The 20,936-nt window shown below is 50.0% G+C and overlaps 1 protein-coding gene across 1 annotated transcript; it reads right to left on the bottom strand.

Annotated features, from left to right (window-relative positions):
- Nucleotides 1-200: 200 nt before the first annotated feature.
- Nucleotides 201-20,930, bottom strand: DRC10 (dynein regulatory complex subunit 10). Its single transcript, XM_080650209.1, has 5 exons — nucleotides 20,792-20,930; nucleotides 8,037-8,843; nucleotides 4,942-5,175; nucleotides 2,559-2,630; nucleotides 201-1,055 (listed from the first exon to the last, which is right to left on the bottom strand). The coding sequence occupies exons 2-5, from the start codon at nucleotides 8,763-8,765 to the stop codon at nucleotides 759-761; spliced, it is 1,332 nt and encodes a 443-aa protein (XP_080506335.1). The 5' UTR covers nucleotides 8,766-8,843; nucleotides 20,792-20,930; the 3' UTR covers nucleotides 201-758.
- Nucleotides 20,931-20,936: the final 6 nt, after the last annotated feature.

The following is a 20,936-nucleotide window of genomic DNA, read 5'->3' as shown; positions in this document are numbered from 1 at the left end:
AAGGGGCAACTGACAAGGCCACGGCGTCTGGGAAGACTGTGGGGCGTGGTGGGGACTGGGGCAGCCTGCAGTCTCCGCCCTCTAGCAGGTGCTGCAGCTCAGCTCTGGAAAAGCCCAGGGTATCTGGTTGGTGAGATTTTTCCAGAAAAGGCAGGAAGCTGGATTTCTGTGTGAGGGCCCCTGATATTTTTTTTTTTTTTAAATACCAGTAGTGAATTTTAAAAAGATACATTGTTCACCTGCCTGGCCACCAAATAAAGCCCATGGGAGCTGCTGGTCTATGATCTTGGGACTCCTGAGCTTTCACAGTGCTGATGCGGGAGAGGCTGTGGGCAAATGCGCAATCCCAGAGCGGTGCTGAGGGCAGGGAAGCCCGGTCCTGCTGGAGCTCTGCCTGCCCCCACCCCCTCCGTGGGCAGTCCTGGCGGGGTACGTGTCCATCAGGCCTTGGCAGCTTCTATCTGGGACCAAGGGGGCTGCAGCTTGGGCTCTGGCCTCCGACGGAGGCTAAAGAGAGGAATGGTTAGTGCTGACACCCTGCGCGCTCCCCTCATGGGGACGGCATTTACAGGCTTGGGCACGCACAGCCAACCTCCCTGGGTAAAAGGTTTATTCACAGGAAGTGGTTTAAAATGGCTTTTAATTTTGAAAAAGGTATGAAAGCCATGATCACAGGGCTTCTTGGTCCCAGTGGCTTCCTGGCCAGCTCTCTGGGAGAGGGCGGTGCTCGGGATCAGAGCAGGGATCGAGGGAGGGGCTCATTTCCTGCCCTTGCCCTTGCCCTTCTCGCTCTTCGCTTTGCCCTTGCCCCGTTTCTTCCTCTTGGACCTGAGCAGGGAGCGGACCAGGTAGCCCTTCCACACGGACTGGATGAGTGTGGCCGCCCTCACCATGCGCATCATCTCCTGCTCGGCCTCCATCCTCTTCTTGGAGGTGATCTCCCGCTCCTCCCGGATCTGGGCGAACTCCTCCACCAGCACCTCGTACCTCTGCTGCAGCTCCTCCAGCTGGATCTTCTCCTCCTTGTGGATGATGTCCAGCTCCTCGTACTCGTCCTGCGGAGGGTCGGTGGGCTCACCTGGCATCGGGCCTGCCTGCCTGCCATGCCCTCTGCATGCACCCCACCCTTCCCGCAGGGGCTTCTGGGCCAGCAAGGCCGCCTACACTAGGCTTTTTGCCTCCAAGGCCCAGAAGAGAGTGCGAGAGGTGATGAGGTCCATCCTAGTGCAAGTAAAATTATCCCAGGACCCGGGAAAGATCACGGCTTGTGGTTGGCCAGACCGAGTCCAAATCCCAGCTCAGCCACACCATTCAAGCCTTCGTTTTTCCTCGTCTGAAACATGGTGACAATTGCAAACGCAGGAGGGGGTGGGTGGGAGCTGTTTCCAGGATTAAATGACACAGGACGGACACAATTACTGGATGCGGTGCCAGGCACGTGTGGGGACACAAAAAATGCAAGCTGCTGCCACTGAAGCCGTCCGTTGCACAAAGAGCATGAGTGGGACTTCCTCAGGGGACTAAGTCCCACAGTTCTTCCTTATGTCTAACTCCAGCCTCTCCTGCTGTAGCTCACACCCACCTCCCTCCCTCCCTCCCACTCACGTTTGCCAGCCTCCCCAGTGCTCCCCAGGAGCACTCGTGGTCAGACAGCCAGGCCCCGACTTGCCCTTCCCTGAACAGCACACTGGACCAGTGGTCGGCAAACTGTGGCTCTGTTGACTAATGAGTTTGCCGACCACTGGGATAGGGGCTTAATCACAAGGAACAACAACAGCCTGTAATTATTAGAATCGAGAGTGTAGGACCCTCGGAGGGTGATGCCGCCTCCAGTGCCACCAGGCTTCCTGGCCCCACAGCCAGGGCCGTGGGCCACCGAGGTTACCACGGAGCTGGTGGGGGGCTTGAGGGCACCCCATATTGTAGGCCACCGTTCCCTGAGCACTTCCTGCAGGCCAGACCCCGTGCGGGACACAAGCATTGGCGACAGTGGTGCCTCACTGACTGCACGCTGCCCAGCCTGGGGATGACGACCCTGCTGATCACGTGCAGAAATGGGCCCAGGAAGGCCACGCCCCTTGCTTAGGGCCCACAGCTGGTGAGTGACTCTAGCAGAGAACCTCCAAGTGGCCATGGGCCTTTCTCACTGCCAGGTCCCAGCACCTGGCACATGGCGGGCACGCAGAAGGAGCTTTCTGCATGGTGGAGGGACGTGGCGGAGGCAAGCTCACCCCTGAGTCCACTGGGGATGAGCCCTGGCTTGGGTGCCAGCAGGAGCAGAGCAAGGAAGGAGCAGAGAGTACGGGATGTGGACACTAGAGGGAGCCAGGGTCATTGGGCTGGTGTCAGGCACTTAAGGCTCACAGTTTCTGGATCCTTCCCTTCCCACCTCTCCCTTCGCTGCCCCAGGCTAGACAAACCCTGGAGCTTAGGGAAGGAGCAGGGAGGCCCAGAACTTGGCTAAGACCGCAGACCATCCTGGGGCCTTTCCTCCCATCCCCCACTCCTAGAGGATTGTGGGAAATACACTTGCGCGAGACCTATGCAGCAACAAATACCTGCTTTTCGCTCATCTCCGTATCGTATTTCTGGATCCAGTTCTCGATTTCCGTCTCCACTTTATATTTCTTCTAAAAAAAAAAAAAAACACCCAGTTAGTCATTGACTGACAGGCTAGTCCTATCTAATAAAGAGGGAATATGCAAATTGACCATCATGCTGTAACAAAATGGCTGCGCCCACAGCAGAGGCGGGGATCCCATAACACAAGATGGCTGCGCCCACAGTGGAGGCTGAGTTCCCATAACAAGCCTTAACGAACAATCAGCAAGGACCTGAGGCTGCGAGGGGATGGGCTGGGGCAGAGGACCTGAGGCTGCTCCCCCCCCCCCCCCCGCCTGGTGGGAATTGACAGGGGACCTCAGGCCATGCCCCCCACCCAGCGGGGCTTGACGGGGGACTTCAGGGTGCACCCCCCACCCACGGGGCTTGATGGGGGACCTCACGCCATGCCCCCCACCCAGCGGGGCTTGATGGGGGACCTCAGGACGCACACCCTGGCCTGGGCCAGGGGACCTCAAGGCGCACCCCCTGGCCCGGGCTGGGGGGGTCTCAGGCCACACCCCCCACACGCGGTGGGGCTTGATGGGGGTGGGGCCGGCCGGGTCTGGGTCTCGTGCAATTTCGAGGTGCACGTGGGAGGGCAGGGACTTGACTCTGGCTCCCGTGGCACACCCCAGACTTTGACAGGAGGAAGATTTTCATATACATTTTACTAATTTTCTTGCATCTCTGACACTTCTATTATAAAGGGCAAATAGCAATATTAAAATATTTCCTCTAATTAATTCTCTTTTAATGTGCATGAATTTTGTGAACCGGGTCAGTAGTATTTGCAATAAACAATGCCAAGCAGGCTCTGCACCAGCCGGCCTGTGATGGGTGCCTTACATGCCTCGCCTATGAATCCACACAAGGTTAGTCCTCCGTTTCACAGATGAGGAAACTGAGGGTCAGCCGTGCTCACTCACTTGCCCAAGGACATAGAGCTGGTGAGTGCTAGAGCTCTGTTTGAAGCCAGCAGTCTGGCTCCAGAACATTCTAAGCAGAGGGAGCAGCTGATGCAAAGGCCCTGGGATGGGAACAAGCTTGTGGTGTTTCTAGAACAGAAGTCAAGCCAGTGTGGCTGGAATGGAGTGGCCGAGGAGCGTGGTCCCGGGGAGGGCAGAGTGGGAAGCTGCGTGGCAGAGGGAGTGGCAGAGGGGGAGGAGCTTGGGTTATAGTGTAAGAGAGAGGGGAAGCCATTGGGTGGGTTTAGATGCAGTGGAGGGTCGAGATCTAATTTTGCTTTTAAAAGAGATCAGCTCCTATCCATACAATGGAATGTTATTCAGCCATAAAAAGGAATGAAGTACTGTTACACGTTACATCATGGATGAACCTTGAAAACATGATGCTGAGTGAAAGAAGCCAGACATGAAAGGCCACACGTTTTATGATTCTTTTTGTATGAAACGCCCAGAATAGGCAAATCCATAGAGACAGGGAGGAGATGAATGGTTTTCGGGGGCTGGGGAGGGAAGGAGTGGGAGAAACTGCTTAATGGGTGTGGGGTTTTATTCTGGAGTGATGAAAATGTCTGGAACTAGACAGGCGGTGGTTGCACAGCACTGTGAATGTGCTAAATGCCACTGAACTGTTCGCTTTAAAATGGTTAATTCCATGCTATGTGAATTTCACCTCAATTTAAAAATAATAACAAACCAGCTCCCTAATCCTACAGAGCAAGAATCCTTAACTGGGCAGCATAGATGGGCCTGTGACCCCCAAGGATTGCCCACCAGTGTGGATGTGTGCGCCTCGGCTTTTTGATGGGGGAGAGGCCCGGGGCTTCCATCAGGTGCTCAAAAGAGTCGTGACACTAAAATGAAACCGGGAACAGTACTAGAAAGGGTGCCCTTCGTCAGGAGAGGGACTTTGAAACACGCGAGTGCACAGTGGGCCTGGGTCCTGGCTGAGATGATGGAGAAGGCACGGGGGGATAGTATGTACTGAGCACCGATTCTGCACCAGCTCTCTGCCTGTCATCTCATTTAATTCTTGTTAAGACTGAGTTGATCACTTTCATTTTAAAGGTGTGAAAACTGAGGCTCGGTAATTGGCCTGAGGCTTACATGCTCCTTTGGTTCCTGTGCACGGTATTGACAGGTGGGTTTCATCATCCCCGCAAGGCTCAGGGGGACAAGGGAACCTGCCCAAGATCACGGAGTGGGCGTGCGGCAGCAGGACGGGCCCCATCTCTGCCCCAGGCCCGTGTGCTGCACCCTCCTGCCTCCCAGGGGACACCGGCTCCACCCTGGGCTTCCTGGTGGCTGGGGCAGCCCTGCCCTCCACGCTGGACCCCCTCCATCCTGTCCCCCACCCGGTGGCTCCCCAGGGCACCTTCCTGAGCGCCTGCTCTGCCTCCCGGTTCTCCATGACCAGGCTGTGGAACTGCGAGCGCAGCTGCAGGATGTCCTGCTGGATCTTGGCCACCCGGGCCTGCGAGGCCCGATAGTCCGCCTTCTGCTGCTTCTCCGCCTCCTGCTTGGTGCGAAGCAGGCTGTTCTCCGAGAACTTGAGCACCTGGTGCAGGTGGTTTTTCAGTTCCTGGATCACAAAGTTCTCCTTCTCCACCTGGGCCCGGAAGAGGAGAGGCCGCATTAATACCTACGTGACCACGGCTCAGCACAGACGCCAGCCATTGCTGTGCGATCACCTCGCCGAGTCCTGCCTCACCGCCGGTGGGCACAAGGACAGCTTTGTGACAGAAAATGAGGCTGAAGGGGTCAAGTCGTCTGTTCGGGGTGATGCAGCTGAGCCAGCATTTGAAGCCAGGTCTGTCTGACCCAGAGCCCGAGTTCTTGGCCACCCCCTCTATTTCCTGGCATGAATGGAGGGCAGGGGAGAGGGCTGGGACAGTGGGACACTCCTGCTGGGGCACAGTGGGGGTGCCCAGTTGGCAGAGACACAGCGTGATGCACGAAGGTGTGATAGACACGCCCCACAGGACTGCCACCTGCTCTCCCTGAGGGCCTGGCTTGTCCCTGCCCTCAGTTGGTTCAAAAATAGGGACAACCCTAACCTTTTGGCTCAGTGGATAGAGCGTCGGCCTGTGGACTGAAGGTTCCCGGGTTCAATTCCAGTCAAGGGCACATGCCCGGGTTGTGGGCTGTATCCCCAGTAGTGGGCGTGCAGGAGGCAGCCGATCAATGATTCTCTCTCAGCATCATTGATGTTTCTATCTCTCCCTCTCCCTTCCTCTCTGAAATCAATAATACATTAAAAAAAAAAAATAGGGATGGGGTTGAGGACTGGGCTGTTTTATATATAAACTCTAAAGGCTGATCCCAAGCCTTACCAATAACATAGTCGGTTAACACATATTTTTTCTGTCGTATGTGTTACATACTATATTCTTACAAGAGAGTAAGCTAGACAGGAGACAATGTGGTTAAGAAAATCCTAAGGAAGAGAAAACCCACGCATAAGTGGGCCTGTGCAGCTTAAAGCTGTGTTGTTCATGGGTCAATGGTATTAACATGGGACCTATGATTTTTTTAAAAAATATATTTTATTGATGTTTTACAGAGAAGAAGGGAGAGGGATAGAGAGTTAGAAACATTGATGAGAGAGAAGCATCGATCAGCTGCCTCCTGCACACCTCCCACTGGGGATGTGCCCACAACCAAGGTACATGCCCTTGACCGGAATCGAACCTGGGACCTTTCAGTCCACAGGCTGACGCTCTATCCACTGAGCCAAACTGGTTTCGGCACCTATGATTATTATTAGGTCCAGATCGTTTTCCTTTTTTTTAAAAATCTTTATTGTTGAAAGTATTACATATGTCTGTAGAGAGCGCCTGGGAAGGCACATGGGCATTCTTTAATCATTGTCAGCTGAACCCAGGGGCCTTGGCAAAGCCACGCCCTGGAAACATGCTTTGCCAAAAAGGCAAGGGTGTTTGTCAGCTTGACCTTCATTTCAGCCCAGGTGTTGGGAAGTGGGATTTGATATGTAAATCCAGTCTAGCACCAGAAATGCTCGGGCCCACCCAAGCTCCTTTATCTTAAGTTTTGGTGAAACTTCCTGGTATTTGGGGGTATAAAATAAACACCCTGCATCGGCTCTGGGTCACTGTCTCTCCATCAGAAGAGGGCAGTGGTCCCACCTGGTCCCAGCTTTTTCCTTCCATTTTGTGTCTTGTCTCTTTCTTTCATATTTCTCAATCCCCAGCCGCTCTGCTCAAAGAACCAGATCATTCTCTTTCCGTGCTGGACTCGGAAAAGAGAGACCCCGCCATATATGTCCCCTTTTTGCCCCCGTTGACCCCTTCTACTCGCCCCCGCCCCAGGCCTTCACCACCTGTGTCCATGGGTTATGCATTTATGCCTACAAGTTCTTCGGTTGATCTCTTCCCACCCACCCATTTTCCTTCTTACATTTTTTTTAGCGCTTCCACCCCTCCCACCTGCCCCTTGCCCTGAGGACAAAGACCACATCCCTTGATTAGGCCTCAAACCCCAACCCTGAGTGATCCACCCCCTGCCCCTCTCTCCAGGCCCATCTTTGCCCCTTCCCTTCGGCTCACTGGCAGTTTTGGGTTCCTAGGTACACACACTCTCTCCCCTCCCCCGCTGGGACAGGGGTCTGCAAACAAAGGCCCACAGGCCAAATTGGGCTGCCTGCCTGTATTTGTAAATAAAGTTTTATTGGAACATAGACCATTCATTTATGGATTGCTTATGGCTGCTTTTACACTAGGGATAGAGTTGAGTTCAGCAGTTGCAACGGAGACTGGCCCTCCAAACACAAAGTGCTCACTGCGCAGCCCTTTTTGGAAAGTTTGCCTGCCCCTGGCCAGGAAGGTTGTCCTACCTCACCCGTCTGCCTCACTCCCTCTGGTTCTTCCGGTCTTGGTTTCACCATCCCTGACCCTTTGGGTGTGAGTTCAGCTCTCCTATAACCCTTTCTTACAGCACCTCATACTTACCCTTCATTGTACATCTCACAACTGTAATTAGCCCGCCTGGCGTGCCTCCGTGGTTGAGCGTCGACCTATGAACCAGGAGGTCAGGGTTCGATTCCCAGTCAGGGCACAATCCCGGGCTGTGGGTTTGGTCCCCAGTAAGGGGCATGCAGGAGGCAGCCGGTCAATGATTCTCTCTCATCGTTGATGTTTCTATCTCTCTCTCCCTCTCCCTTCCTCTCTGAAATCAATAAAAAAATATATTTTTAAAAACCTGTAATTAAATCAGCTCTTTAAGTCCTATCTTCCTTGCTGTGAACTCCATGAGGCTGGGACCATGTGGGCTTATTTATAAGACCTGGCACCTCATAAGTACTCAAAACCATATTCATGGAATAAATGAATGAAAACATCTACTTAAATCCCTGGGGGGCAGGTGGAGGGGAGGCGGAGAACCCAACTGCCAGAAGGTTTGGGCTCCCCTGTGGGGGTCCTTCCAGAACGTGCCCCACACGGTAAGCAATACCTCCGCAGCCCTGTTCTTCATTCTCTCCGCCAGTTCGTTCTCCATCGCATCGATGACCTCCTGGTTCCTCATGTTCCGCTTAGTGATGTCCTGGATGAACTGGGTCTTGTCTCTGGCTTCCATGGGGCTGGTGAGCAGCTTCTCAAACAGGAAGCCGCGGAGCTCCACTAGGCTGTCGATGAAGCCCTGGGCTCCCGGGCCCCTGCCCTGCGCCTGCGCCCGCAGGAACTGGGCCACCTGCGGGTTGCTGAGCAGGAGTCTCAGGATGTTCTTGGTGGAGTCTTTGATCTGCCCCATGACTGGCAGGAGGTTGGATTTCTGCAGCTCGATGGAGAGGAGGAGGTCTCGGAACCAGGCTTCCTCCTCGAACTCTTCCTCGGCCTGCAGCTGCATCTCCTCCTCCTGCAGGTAAGTGACCTTGTCCATGAGGACCTGGCACAGATCCTCGTGCTCCCGCACTGCCCTGGTGAGGTCCTCGCCCAGCAGGCCCTCCAGGTCCTCTGTGTTGGCTGCCACGTGGGACAGCAGCGTCACCAACTCCACCTTTTGGATGGTCTCATCCAGCACGGACATGATCCTCTTGGTCTCGATGGTGGTGAGCTTGGTCTTCAAGGGGGCGAAGGGTTTTGGTGGGGAAGTTGCCTTCTTGGGCGACTCTGCTATCACCCTGATTTTGTTGATGTCAGAGCTCTGGTAGAGGGCGCCCACGGCCAGGATGTCTAACGCCATGTTACGAGCAGCCTTCTTGGTCTTTGTGGGCCCTGGGAGACTTCGATAAGACTAGACAGGTCTCCTGCCTCTATTTTCCTGAAAAAGGAAGGGGCACACAGTTAGGAGAGCTATGCAGACGTCAACCATAAACTTGGCTTTGAGGGTTCACCGTAGGGGCTCTGCAGCTTGTCCACAGAACCGCTCACTGACAGCAGTTGGTAGCTTTGTGACAGCGTCAGGGCCACAGGGGTAGGAGGGCCAAGTGTGGAGGTGGGTCTTGGCCACAAGTGTCAGGCAGGGACCAACCAGGAATGTGGACATCATTCTAAGTATTTAAGTACAGAAAACTGGTAACACAGGTGATGAAGGAGTTGAGAGGCCAACCAGGGCAAGGTGAAGTCCCCCCTTGCCAGCCCCCCACCGGCAATGGTTAAATTGTTTGTGGCAGGAAGCCACCCCAGGAGGAGGTGGGGAGCTTCGGGATCAGGGTCAGCCGGGGGAGGCCGGAACCCCAGCCATTTCCTATCCGGGAGAGGCTGCAGTTCCAGAGGACCTGTGGCCACAGCCACAAACAGCCCAAAGCAAAGAGGGAGAAGTACTTTGGCTTCTCCCTTCATCCCGCCCTCCAATCTAACACCAGTGCCTCCCATTGGTCAAACACAGTGAGGAACCAGCTGACAAGGGAGCCTGGGCAATGCTGCCTGCTGGCGGGGGGGCGGGGGGAGGGGGAGAACAGCCCAAGACACAGAGCAGAACAGGGACAGAGCAAACAGGACTAGGACCAGCACAGCCCACCTTGCGCTGGGTTTTTTAATCAGGGTGGGATGGACAATGACTTTGAAATGCATTGTTTAAAAAAACGGCTTTGCTACATGCAACACTGTATCCCAGATTGAATTCTGAAAGGGAAACGAGGACATTAGTAAGAAAACCGGTGAAATCCAAATCAAGTGGATAGTTTGGTCAATAGCATTGCATCAGTGTTAGTGTCTTAGTTTGGACAAACATAACACGCTTATGCAAGATGTTAACAGTAGGGGGAGCCAATGGAGGGCATACGGGGATTTTGTATTATCTTTGTAAGTTTTCTGGAAAGCTACAGCTATTACAGAATAAAACGCCTATTTATAAGACCGCTTCAGAAAAATCTGCGGGGGCAATCGGAAATCAATAACTTACATTGCTACATGGCATGATGACTAAGAGCTCTCTCTGCAGCAACCCTGCTTGGGTTCAGATCCTTGCTGGGGGACCTTGGGCTTTTATCTAATTCCCCTAAGCCCCGGCTTCATCGGCCATAAGACAGGGATCTTCAGCCTCTGTGGGATGTTTCTGGCACGGGGCCTGGACATTGTGAGTGCTCAATAAATAATGACTAATATTATTAGCCCAGGGAAACCAAAATCCCAAGTCCAGGACCTCGATGATTTCCCAGTTAGAGTCTCAGTCCCGTTGGAGATCCAGCAGTCTCTGATGAACCTGGGCTCCCAGCATAAACCATCTAAGACAGACACCCCCTCCGCCCCCGCCACGTGCCCATCCCTCACCCTGCTCCTTCTTTATCCCTTGTCCTGATGACCAGCCATCCTAGCTGCTCAAGTCAGAAACCTGAGTGCCACCCACACTCTTCCTTCCCCACACATCCGATCTGGCCCCCACTTCTGTCAGTGATCTCTCCTCGACAGCTCTCTCTCCACATCCTTCCTTTCAGCAACCTCTCTGCCACTAGGGGCCTTATAATCTCTTGCTTAGATGATGAAAGAGCCGCTCAGCTGGTCGGCTTACATCTGCTGCTGCCCCCTGCAATAAAGATCATCCCTGTAGAGATCTCGTCTGGTCTTTACTGAGCCCCTGGGGATATGAAGGCGATGCCAGGTGTGGTTCCTGTCCTGCCAGTTTATAACCTGGTTTGGGAGATGAAACATGCATGCTCTCCATATGAAGGTCAACAACTAGAGGAGGAGGAGACGAAAGCTGTAGTCACAGAACAGGATGAGATTATGGCCAGCCTTCAACACCAGACTGGGGACTTGATCTGGCAGAACATTGGGATCCATTTTGATTGCAGGAAACATGTGACAGGATAAAATCAGATTTTTTGAAAGAGATCTGTTGTATGAATGATTTATAGGGAAAGGACTGGTGGCCAGCTGATAAGCTGAGATACTATAAACCTGCCACCTCAGGGCCTTTGCACATGCTGTTCCTTTTTCCTGCAATGCACCCCTCTCTCTTTCTTGCCAAGTTAATTCCTTATTCTCAGTTCAAGTGTCACTTCTTCAGCGAAGCCTCTCCTGGGCTTCCAGCCTTGGTCGAATTCTCATTCAGGTTATCACAATGCTGAGCCCTCTGTGGCAGGCGCCATCCCCATCCCAACTTGCTTGCCTATATTGTGCAGGCTGGAAACACTGCGCTCCTTCTCAGCCTCCCTCACAGCGAGGGGTGGCTGCAGACACAGTTCAAGCCCATGAAAATCAGAAGAAGGAACCAACAGGACTTGAGGAGTGAAAGACAGCTTCGGGTTTGGGTGATGGGGAGAGAATTTCGGGGCCCTTGAGTCACCAGGGAAACTGGGAGAGGCCGTTTAAACGCTTTGAGTTCCAGCTGCCATAACCAGAGCAGACAGTGGACAGGATGTCCTGGCCTTCCTGTGATCCGTTTCCTCTTTGTCAGGCGACAGCCCCCAGTTTCCCTTGCAGGACTCAGATCCTCTCTCCCGCTGTGTGCGATCCTGGTGGGGCTGCCGATCAGAGAGCCCTGCTTTCTTCCTCCTGGGAATTCCGAGGGCCACGTGGGTGGGAGATGGTGGCGGCTGATGCCTGCCAGTGATGGGTTCTGAGGATCCTGCCACCAAGATCCCCAGAACCCCCTCAGCTGCCGTCCTTTCAGACCCTAGTTCTTCAGCTTTTCCGTCATCGTTCACCGTTCGTTTAGACGCGGCCAGTTTCTGTTGCTTGCGACCAAAGAACCCTAGCTGACAACACAGTCTAGGCCACTGACAACACAAGATGGAGTGGGCTCCAGAGATATAAATGCAAAGAAGGAGGAAGAGTAAACAGAGAAGGGGTGGGAATCAGAGAAATGCCGGAAGTGATGAAAACAAGGATCAAGGTAGCCAGCTCAGGTGCTGAGGCTGCTCTGTTCTGGGCCGGGCCAAAGGGATCCCAGAAGCTCCGGGAGCTGAGGACTGAGTGGAGGAGAAAGGCATCTCTTTCATCCCCACCCACTTCCTGCTTTTCCTTCAATCTCCTGAGTTCCTTTAAGGCTTTTTCCAGAGGATAACGTTCTAAGGACAGCCAGGGACCATCCTCTCCGAGGAGGAAGGATCTGTGGCCCATGGCCACAGGATGAATGGGACCAAAGCGGACACTTCTCCCCCCTCCTGCCCCCCCTTTCCTCCTCCCCCCTAAACCTCGCAGGCATAAATCAAAATGCCTGAATTCTTCGGGGATGGCGGCTGGAAATGCAACGTTACATGAAATGTTTCCAATTTGCTTTCAGCCAAATTACCTCTTTTGCTTTAAAGGGCAAACTTGTTTTCTTTGATTATGATGACGCCCATCAGTTCTTGACAGCTCATTTGGGTGAACAAGAAAAAGCCCGTGGAACTAGGATCGGGGGAAGCGCGTCTAACTGTGATGACAAAAATCACTGGAGAATCTCTTTTCCTTGAATTCTAATATGACCATTCCGTGTCCTTTTTTTAATGCCACCAACCTTAATATTGAAATAATTTCCAACTTCAGCCTCTCCTTTGAAAATTCCTGCCCTGAGAGGTGAAGCAAGATTGCTAATGGGTGGGGAACTTTAATTGGATCTTCCTTTTATTTGTCATTAATTCTGCTAATGAACTTTATAAATGGAAATATATCTTTATCATGCAAATTATACCTCGGCTTCATTCAAGGGGGCTGGTTAGATATTATATTACTCTCACTCTCAGAACGTTTTGAAAGGAAAAAAAAGGTTTTGAGGTAAATTATATTTTTTTCCCTCAGGAGGAAAAGGGGAAAAAAATTAAATCTTACAACTACCCCACAAATTCAACACTGGTGCGTGGAGAAGTCAGAGGGTGTTAAAAAAAAACTGGGAGCTTAGTGGTTGAGCATCAACCTATGAAGCAGGAGGTCATGGTTTGATTCCCAGTCAGGGCACATGCCTGGGTTTCCGGCTCGATCCCCAGTGTGGGGTGTGCAGGAGGCAGCCAATCAATGATTCTCTCTCATCATTGATATTTCTATCTCTCTCCTCCCTTCTTCTATGAAATCAATACAAATATAATTTTTAAAAAAAGAAAAGAAAAGAGGAGTATATGTGTGTGGGGGACAGATGGGGGAAACTCATTTTAAGGAATACCAGAGAACATACTACCGGTATGTGTCAAACACTATTCTAAATTTTTTTTTTTTTATTCCTCACCTGAGGATATTTTTTTTCCCATTGATTTTTAGAGAAAGTGAAAGTGGGGAAGGATGGGGAGGGGGGGAGAGAGAGAGAGAGACATATAGACTGATTGCCCCTTCACTCGCCCTGATGGGGCTCCGGATCAAACCTGCAACCAAGGAATATGCACTTGACCAGGAATTGAACCAGTGACCCTTCAGTCCATGGTCCAATGCTCTAACCACTAAGCAAACCAGCCAGGGCTATTCTAAATCCTTTACATGAATTAACTCCTTTATTCTTCATAACAACCTGATGAGGTTGGAGCTTTTTTTAAAAATATATATATTTTATTGATATTTTACAGAGAGAAAGGGAGAGGGATAGAGAGCTAGAAACATCAATCAGCTGCCTCCTGCACACCTCCCACTGGGGATGTGCCCGCAGCCAAGGTACATGCCCTTGACCAGAATCGAACCCGGGACCCTTCAGTCCGCAGGCCGACGCTCTATCCACTGAGCCAAACTGGTTTTGGCGAGGTTGGAGCTTTTATTACCTCCATTTATAGACGAGAAAAGGGAGGCAGAGAGGGGTTAGAAATGTTCCTTAGTTTACAGCTAGCAAGTGATAGAGCTGGGATTTCAGCCCAGACAGCCTGTCTCAGGAGCCTGCACCCCATAACCACTATTCCGTCCCGTCTCCCAATTTTAAGATTGACTTCTGTGGTGGACACAGTAGAATGATTCTTTGCTGGTCCAGTTTCAATGAATCCTGTCAAGCAGAGACTTAGGGAACAGAAGTGTTTAAGATAAGATTTAGGCCCTAGCTGGTTTGACTCAGTGGATAGAGAGTCAGCCTGTGGACTGAAGGGTCCCAGGTTGGATTCTGGTCAAGGGTACATGCCTGGGCTGCAGGCTCAATCCCCAGTAGGGGGCATTCAGGAGGTAGCCAATTAATGATTCTCTCTCATCATTGATGTTTCTCTCTCTCCCTCTTCCTTCTTCTCTGAAATCAATGAAAATATATATTTTTTAAAAAGATAAGATTTAGTTCCTATAGCAGTCAATCTATTTAACAATCACAAAAATGAATATTCATAGTTTTGTTTTACATATGTAAGTGTAGACACACACACACACACACAACCTGATCTTTCTAAGCCACAAAGTGTTCCTGTTGGTGTCAGCTTCTCATGGGTACACCCAGGATTAGACACAATTTGCAACAATAGAGCTGTCATCCCATCCCTTTCTCCTTAAGAAAGCTCATCAGAAGGCAAGCGAGTGACTACATTATTGAAGCTTTGAATCATCTCTCATTGATTTTTATCATTTGAGTCAATCATTTGTATACTTTGGAACTTATTCTCAACTAGTTACCAAGACACACCTTATAACTGATCACAAGACAGGGCTCCCAGGGCAGCATGAATGTCCCACCACACGGGTCAGGTAACAGGCCCTCGTTAGTTGTAGTTCAGTGTTGCCCCAATCTCTCTCCATAGCTGGCCACCTTTGGGATGTCTGCCGAATCTATAGACCACGTTGTACTATCAGCAACTTAAATTTTTAAAGTATACTTTCGTTCTTAAGTACTTTTCATTAAAAAGGAAACTTGATATCTCCTCTGCAACTGGGAAATCTGCATCACTTTCCTTAAGGAGAAGATGATAATGTCTGCACCCTGATATTCACTCTGGCTAGGTACCATTACGCACAGAACAATGGGTCCAGACCAGATCTCTTGTCAAAAGGCAAGGCTAGCACTGGCTGCTGTTGGTTGAGCATCATCTCGTGAACTGAAAGGTCACTCGTTCAATTTCTGGTCAGGGCACATACCTAGGTTTTGCAGGTTCAATACCTGGTCCGGGCATGGACAGGAGGCAACTAATCGATGTTTCTCTCTCACATAAATGTCTCTCTCTCTCTCTCTCTCTTTCTCTCTCTCTCTCTCTCTCTCCCTCTCTCTCTCTCAAATCAATAAAAACAGCCAGGCCAGAGGAGAACAGAGATCCACTAAACTAGTCACCATTCTCCAGTTTCCTCCTCCTTACAAATTAATTCATCGTGATTTTCAATCCCTCTTTTGATGAAAGTGTAGTTTTAGGAGTGTTTATTTCCAGTTACATCCAACTGTGGATAGGAACATTTTGGATGTTGCAGACAGAAGAAAATATTTCCTAGTAAGGAGTTTAGAACTCTTCTAAAATAAACTTCTCCTACTTAAAAAAATATTTAAATTATAACCTTATAAAATGCAAAACACTGGCTTTTCCTGGCTGACAGATTATGTTGAAGAAGTGTCTTTTTTAAACCAAGGGTTGTGCCCCTTTAGTGAGTGAAATCAGTTCACTAGTTAAAAATAAATGAAAGATGCCCGAGCCGGTTTGGCTCAGTGGACAGTGTCAACCTGTGGACTAAAGGGTCCCAGGTTCGATTCCGGTCAAGGGCACATGCCCATGTAGCTGGCTGGCTCCCTAGTGGGGAGGGTGCAGGAGGCAGCCAATCAATGATTCTCTCTAATTATTGATGTTTCTATCTCTCCCTTCCTCTCTGAAATCAACAAATATATATAAATATATATATATATATATATATATAAAATAAATAAATGAAAGACAATAGAAAATATTAGAGTGCACTATATGGAGTAAATACTCATTTGTAATTAAACATATCTGCTGGGTCAAGAAGGAGAATGTATTTCTTTGGTTTGTGGTTAAAAAGAAAAACCTGTGTTGGAAAGCCCTCATGTTAAAGGCATTGGATTGGCTATTAGGACACAACCTGTTGCTATGATTTGAGAGCAGCATCCCTGACCTCCACCTACTCCATGCCAGTAGCACCATCTCCCACGACCAGTTTCTGACCAATTGGAGACAGTGTCTGCAGATATTGCCAAATGTCCCTGCAGGGCGGAGTGTGGCGTGGGGGTGCTCCTGGTTGAGAACCACTGGTCTAGACCACAAAGGCCTTGCTCTGCTATAAACTCCTGGCCTCCCATCACAGGTCTAGTGCTCCATCCAGGTTCAAAGGAAGTCTGTCCCAGCTCTGTCTGACAAGCTGACACCTGTGTCGTCCTGAGCCCCATCAGGGCTCTGGCTGGTTTGGCTCAGTGGATCGAGTGTTGGCCTGCAGACAAAAGGGTCCCAGGGCACGTGCCAAGGTTGCAGGCTCGATCCCCAGCCCTGGTTGGGGCTTGTATGGGAGCCAACCAATCGATGTGTCTCTCTCTCACATCGATGTTTCTCTCTCTGTCTCTCCCTCTCCCTTCCACTCTCTCTAGAAAGTCAATGGAAAAATATTCTCGGGTGAGGATTAACAACAACAACGACAAAAAAATTAAAAAATAAAATAAATAAAATAAATAAAATAAAGTCACCATCAGTTATAGAATCAAGATCATAGTCACAAACTGGTATTAGGAGACCTGGGTGCAAAACTCCGCCCTGTCAGAGGCTCTGGGAATAAGTCTGGGCGAGTCAGAGTCCCTTATCTCTCTGGCTCCTGGGGGATACACCTGTCCCAGCCACATCAAAGGGAGCTGGTGGAGGGGAATGGTGTGGCACATGGGAAAGCCCTTTGGAGAGTTAAAAGCCCTCTTCAAAGGGAAGTGTTATAATATGTTCAGGCATGAGTCAGGTGCTACATCGGCCTCATTGCTCATCTCTCCTGGGGAAAAAGGAAAGTGTGGGGGCACCTAGCAATGGAGCAGGCAGGGAAGAATAGCCCCTTTAATCCCGTTTTCCACTGCAAGTGAAAACGCCAAGCTAAAACTCTGGCATTTATGTCGGGCCACAGATACCTGGGACCCGTTCCGGACGGGCACCTGGCACAGAGCCAGGGCAGAGCTCTGTTGGGATGCCTGGGAAAGCCCATCCAGCTCGGAGGGGGAGACTGATGCTATGGCCTGCAGCCTCTGTGATAGCTGCTTTCCATCAAAGGCTGTTGGGCTTTCTGGGTGGTGTGTGACATCTGGGAAAGGAAACGGTGGGCTAGACTCTTGCTTTCTGCTAGCAACGTTTTTATATTAGAATGCACTGCTTCTCACTCTTGACTCTCCCACCACTTCCAGTCCTTGGCCGTTTGCCCTGGCCTGGCCTGTTTATCCTGGTTATGGTTCTCACTTCCTCTCTGTCACCTTACAGGGGGACTGGGGAACAAGAAAGTCTCTCTGGGGAGAAACCAAGATGGCGGCATAGGTAAACACCTGAACTTGCTGCCTCACACAACCACTTCAAAACTACAACTAAAAGGCAAAAGGGACATCATCCAGAACCACAGGAAGGCTGGCTGAGTGGAAATTCTACAACTAGAAGGAAAGAGAAAAGCACACTGAGACTCAGAGGAGCTGCAGAAGTAAAGTGCAGAGATACGGAGGTGGGCGCATGCGGAGAGGGCTGGCAACTGAGTGCAAGGCTGTCTTTTGCATTCGGGAGGGAGACATGAGCTCCCGACTGCTCTGAACTCCAGTTCCGCGAGACTCTGGGGATCCAGACTCATACGGGGAGAAACTGGAATCCAGACTCATACGGGGAGAAACTGTCTGGCTTTGGGTGGAACTCGAGGGCAGCTTTCTCTCAGAGGTGCTTGCAGCAACTACCAAGGGACACTGAGACCCGAGAGGCCTCTTAGGGCAGTGCTGACAGGAAGCCATTGCTGTTTGCTCCGCCATGAGACTCCGCCCCACCCCAGCTGTGCACAGAGGCTTTTGCATATGAATGGCCTGTTCCTTTGAAATCTAAACTTACCTAACAAACTGCAGCTGAGACAGAGAGACCCAGAACATCCAAAAGAAGGCCCAAGGCCCCACAGCAGCTTGCATTGCTTCACAGCTGGGCCTCATCTGGGCACCTCCAAAACCCAAACAAAGAAGAGGAATCTGCAGATCTCTCCGTAGCTCCTGCTGGGTGGCCTTAGGCAGAGGCTAAATTAGCACCTCCTTGGAGATCCAAGAGCCAGTGTACCCAGGGGTCAGAGTGGGACCATCCAGATTACAACTCCTCAGATCCATAAGGGACACACTCAGGGGGCAGACTCAGTGAGCACCAAAGCCCCACTGAAGCAAGTCTTGCCTCATAAGGGTGTCTCCAGCACAGAAGTTCTCCCATCGTAGACACAGCTGATCCTCACAGCCAGTTGGCCTGGAGGTCAATTCCTCCCAGTGATACCAACAACCATCAAGGCTTAACTTCAACAAGACTGTGCACACAGCCCACAAAGGGGTGCACCAAGAGTGTCTACCTCAGGTAACTGGGGAGGCTGAGCCACTGGGCCCTATAGAACACCTAGCACACAAAGCCACTCTTTCAACAAAGGAAGCAGCCAAAATGCAGAGACAAAGAAACAGGTCACAAATGAAAGAAATGGAGGATATAGAGTTCAAAACCACGGTTATAAGGTTACTCAAGAATCTTCTAGAAACCACTGATAAATTTAGTGAGACCCTCAAGGATATGAAAAAGGACCAACTAGAAATTAAGCATACACTGACTGAAATAAAGAATAATATACAGAGATCCAACAGCAGACTAGAGGATCGTAAGAATCAAGTCAAAGATTTGAAATACAAAGAAACAAAAAACATCCAACTGGAAAAGCAAAAAGAAAAAAGAATAAAAAAATATGAAGATAGTGTAAGGAGCCTCTGGGACAATTTCAAGCGTATCAACATCCGATTTATGGGGGTGCCAGAAGAAGAGAGAGAGCAAGATATTGAAAACCTATTTGAGGAAATAATGACAGAAAACTTCCCCCACCTGGTGAAAGAAATAGACTTACAAGTCTAGGAAGTACACAGAACCCCAAACAAAAGGAATCCAAAGAGGACCACACCAAGACACATCATAATTAAAATGCCAAGAGCAAAAGACAAAGAGAGAATATTAAAAGCAGCAAGAGAAAAACAGTTAGTTACCTACAAGGGAGCACCCATACAATTGTCAGCTGGTTTCTCAACAGAAACTATGCAGGCCAGACGGGAGTGGCAAGAAATATTCAAAGTGATGAATAGCAAGAACCTACAACCAAGATTACTTTACCCAGCAAAGCTATCATTCAGAATTGAAGGTCAGATAAAGAGCTTCACAGACAAGAAAAAGCTAAAGGAGTTCATCACTGCCAAACCAGTATTATATGAAATCCTGAAAGGTATTCATTAAGAAGAAGAAGAAGAAAAAGGTAAAGATAAAAATTATGAACAACAAATACATATCTATCAACAAGTGAATCTCAAAATCAAGTGAATAAACAATCTGATGAACAGAATAAACTGGTGAATATAATAGAATCAGGGGCATAGAAAGGGAGTGGACTGACAATTCTCGGGGGGAAAGGGATATGGGGGTGCGGGAAGAGACTGGGCAAAAATCATACACCTGTGGATGAGTGGGGAGGGTAAGGGCATGGGGTGGGGTGGAAACCGGGTGGAGGGGAGCTATGGGGGGAAAAAAGAGGAACAACTGTAATAATTTGAACAATAAAGATTTATTAAAAAAAAAAAAAGAAAGTCTCTCTAATTTGATTGGTTAGGAAAGGCAGCCATCACAGCGGCCCTCATTGCTTCTTGAGGAGAGGATTTGTTGACCTCCTCCCGCCATCATTGTGGAACTGAATCTCTGCAGGTGTCATTTTACGTTGAACTGTATATTAGTATTTGATTAATCTCTCTCTCTCTCACTTTAGACAAGTTCCATGAGGGGAGGAATGAAGTTTCCTTTATGGATCGCTCCACCCCAGCAGGGTAGCAGGCACTCAGCAAATACTGGCTGAATGTATGAATATTTAAGGTATTGCAAGAGATAACTCTGTTGGAATTCTTTTAAGCAGGAAGAGTTAAGGACGGATTGTTTTAAGGGGAAAAATGCTACTTTTCACTGAGTCCTTACTATGTTCCTCAGCTCCATGCCAAGTTCTTCATTGTCTTACCTCATTTAATCCTCACAGCAAACCCTGTGTCTTAAGTATGTAAATAAGGGACTGTGGGGAAGTCATAGCACATTTTAAGGAAAGGGATGGTAATTAAGTTTTTTTAAATTTTTTATTTATTGAGCTTAGGTAGAGAAAGGAGGAGAGAAAGAGAGAAACATCAATTTGTTGTTCCACTTATGCATGCATTCATTGCTTGCTTCTTGTATGGGCCTTGACTGGGGATTGAACCTGCAACCTTGGTGTATGGGGAGGATGCTCTAACCAACTGAGCAACAGGGTCAGGGCAGGGAATTACGTTTTCAAGTTAGCACAACAGGCAAAAATTGGCATAATCAAAATGACCCAATATAAACACTCATTCCATTGAGATGCCTTGCATTGCACGCTTACCCTGGAAGATATGGCCCTGGGTAGAATGGTACGGGACTTATAAACTACTCTCTCACCCCCAGCACCTGTGTTTGACTTGAAATTAGTTAACTACGATGTGACTCCACGTTTAAGAGATGAGAAAACAGGACCATGGAGACGATAAGCGGAGGGACAGAGTACAGGCAGGGTCACGGAACATGTCTAGTGGTCCTTGTAGGCAAGGACTGGAGAGCAGGGACCTGGGGCGGGGATGGGATCGCGATGAGTGTTACTGATCCCTCAGAGAGCCAAAGGATAGCAGGCTAGCCGCCTTTCCGCCTTTCCCTCTCATTCTCAGCCCTTCCCCACCTGGTCACTCACCTGCTCTGAGGGCTCCAGGTTTTTCTACCTAATGTTACCTCCGGAGGTACCTGCGTTGCTAGGTTACCCGCCAATCTCAGAAGGCGGGACTCGGAGCCTGATTGACTTTCCTTTTCACCATGCAATTCTGCTCAGTTCCACCCAT

This window comes from Plecotus auritus, assembly GCF_963455305.1.
Source record: "Plecotus auritus genome assembly, chromosome: 13".
NCBI classification, from domain to species: domain Eukaryota; kingdom Metazoa; phylum Chordata; class Mammalia; order Chiroptera; family Vespertilionidae; genus Plecotus; species Plecotus auritus.
The sequence above is the reverse complement of the archived record's forward strand: the minus strand, read 5'-3'. Positions and strand labels throughout refer to the sequence as shown.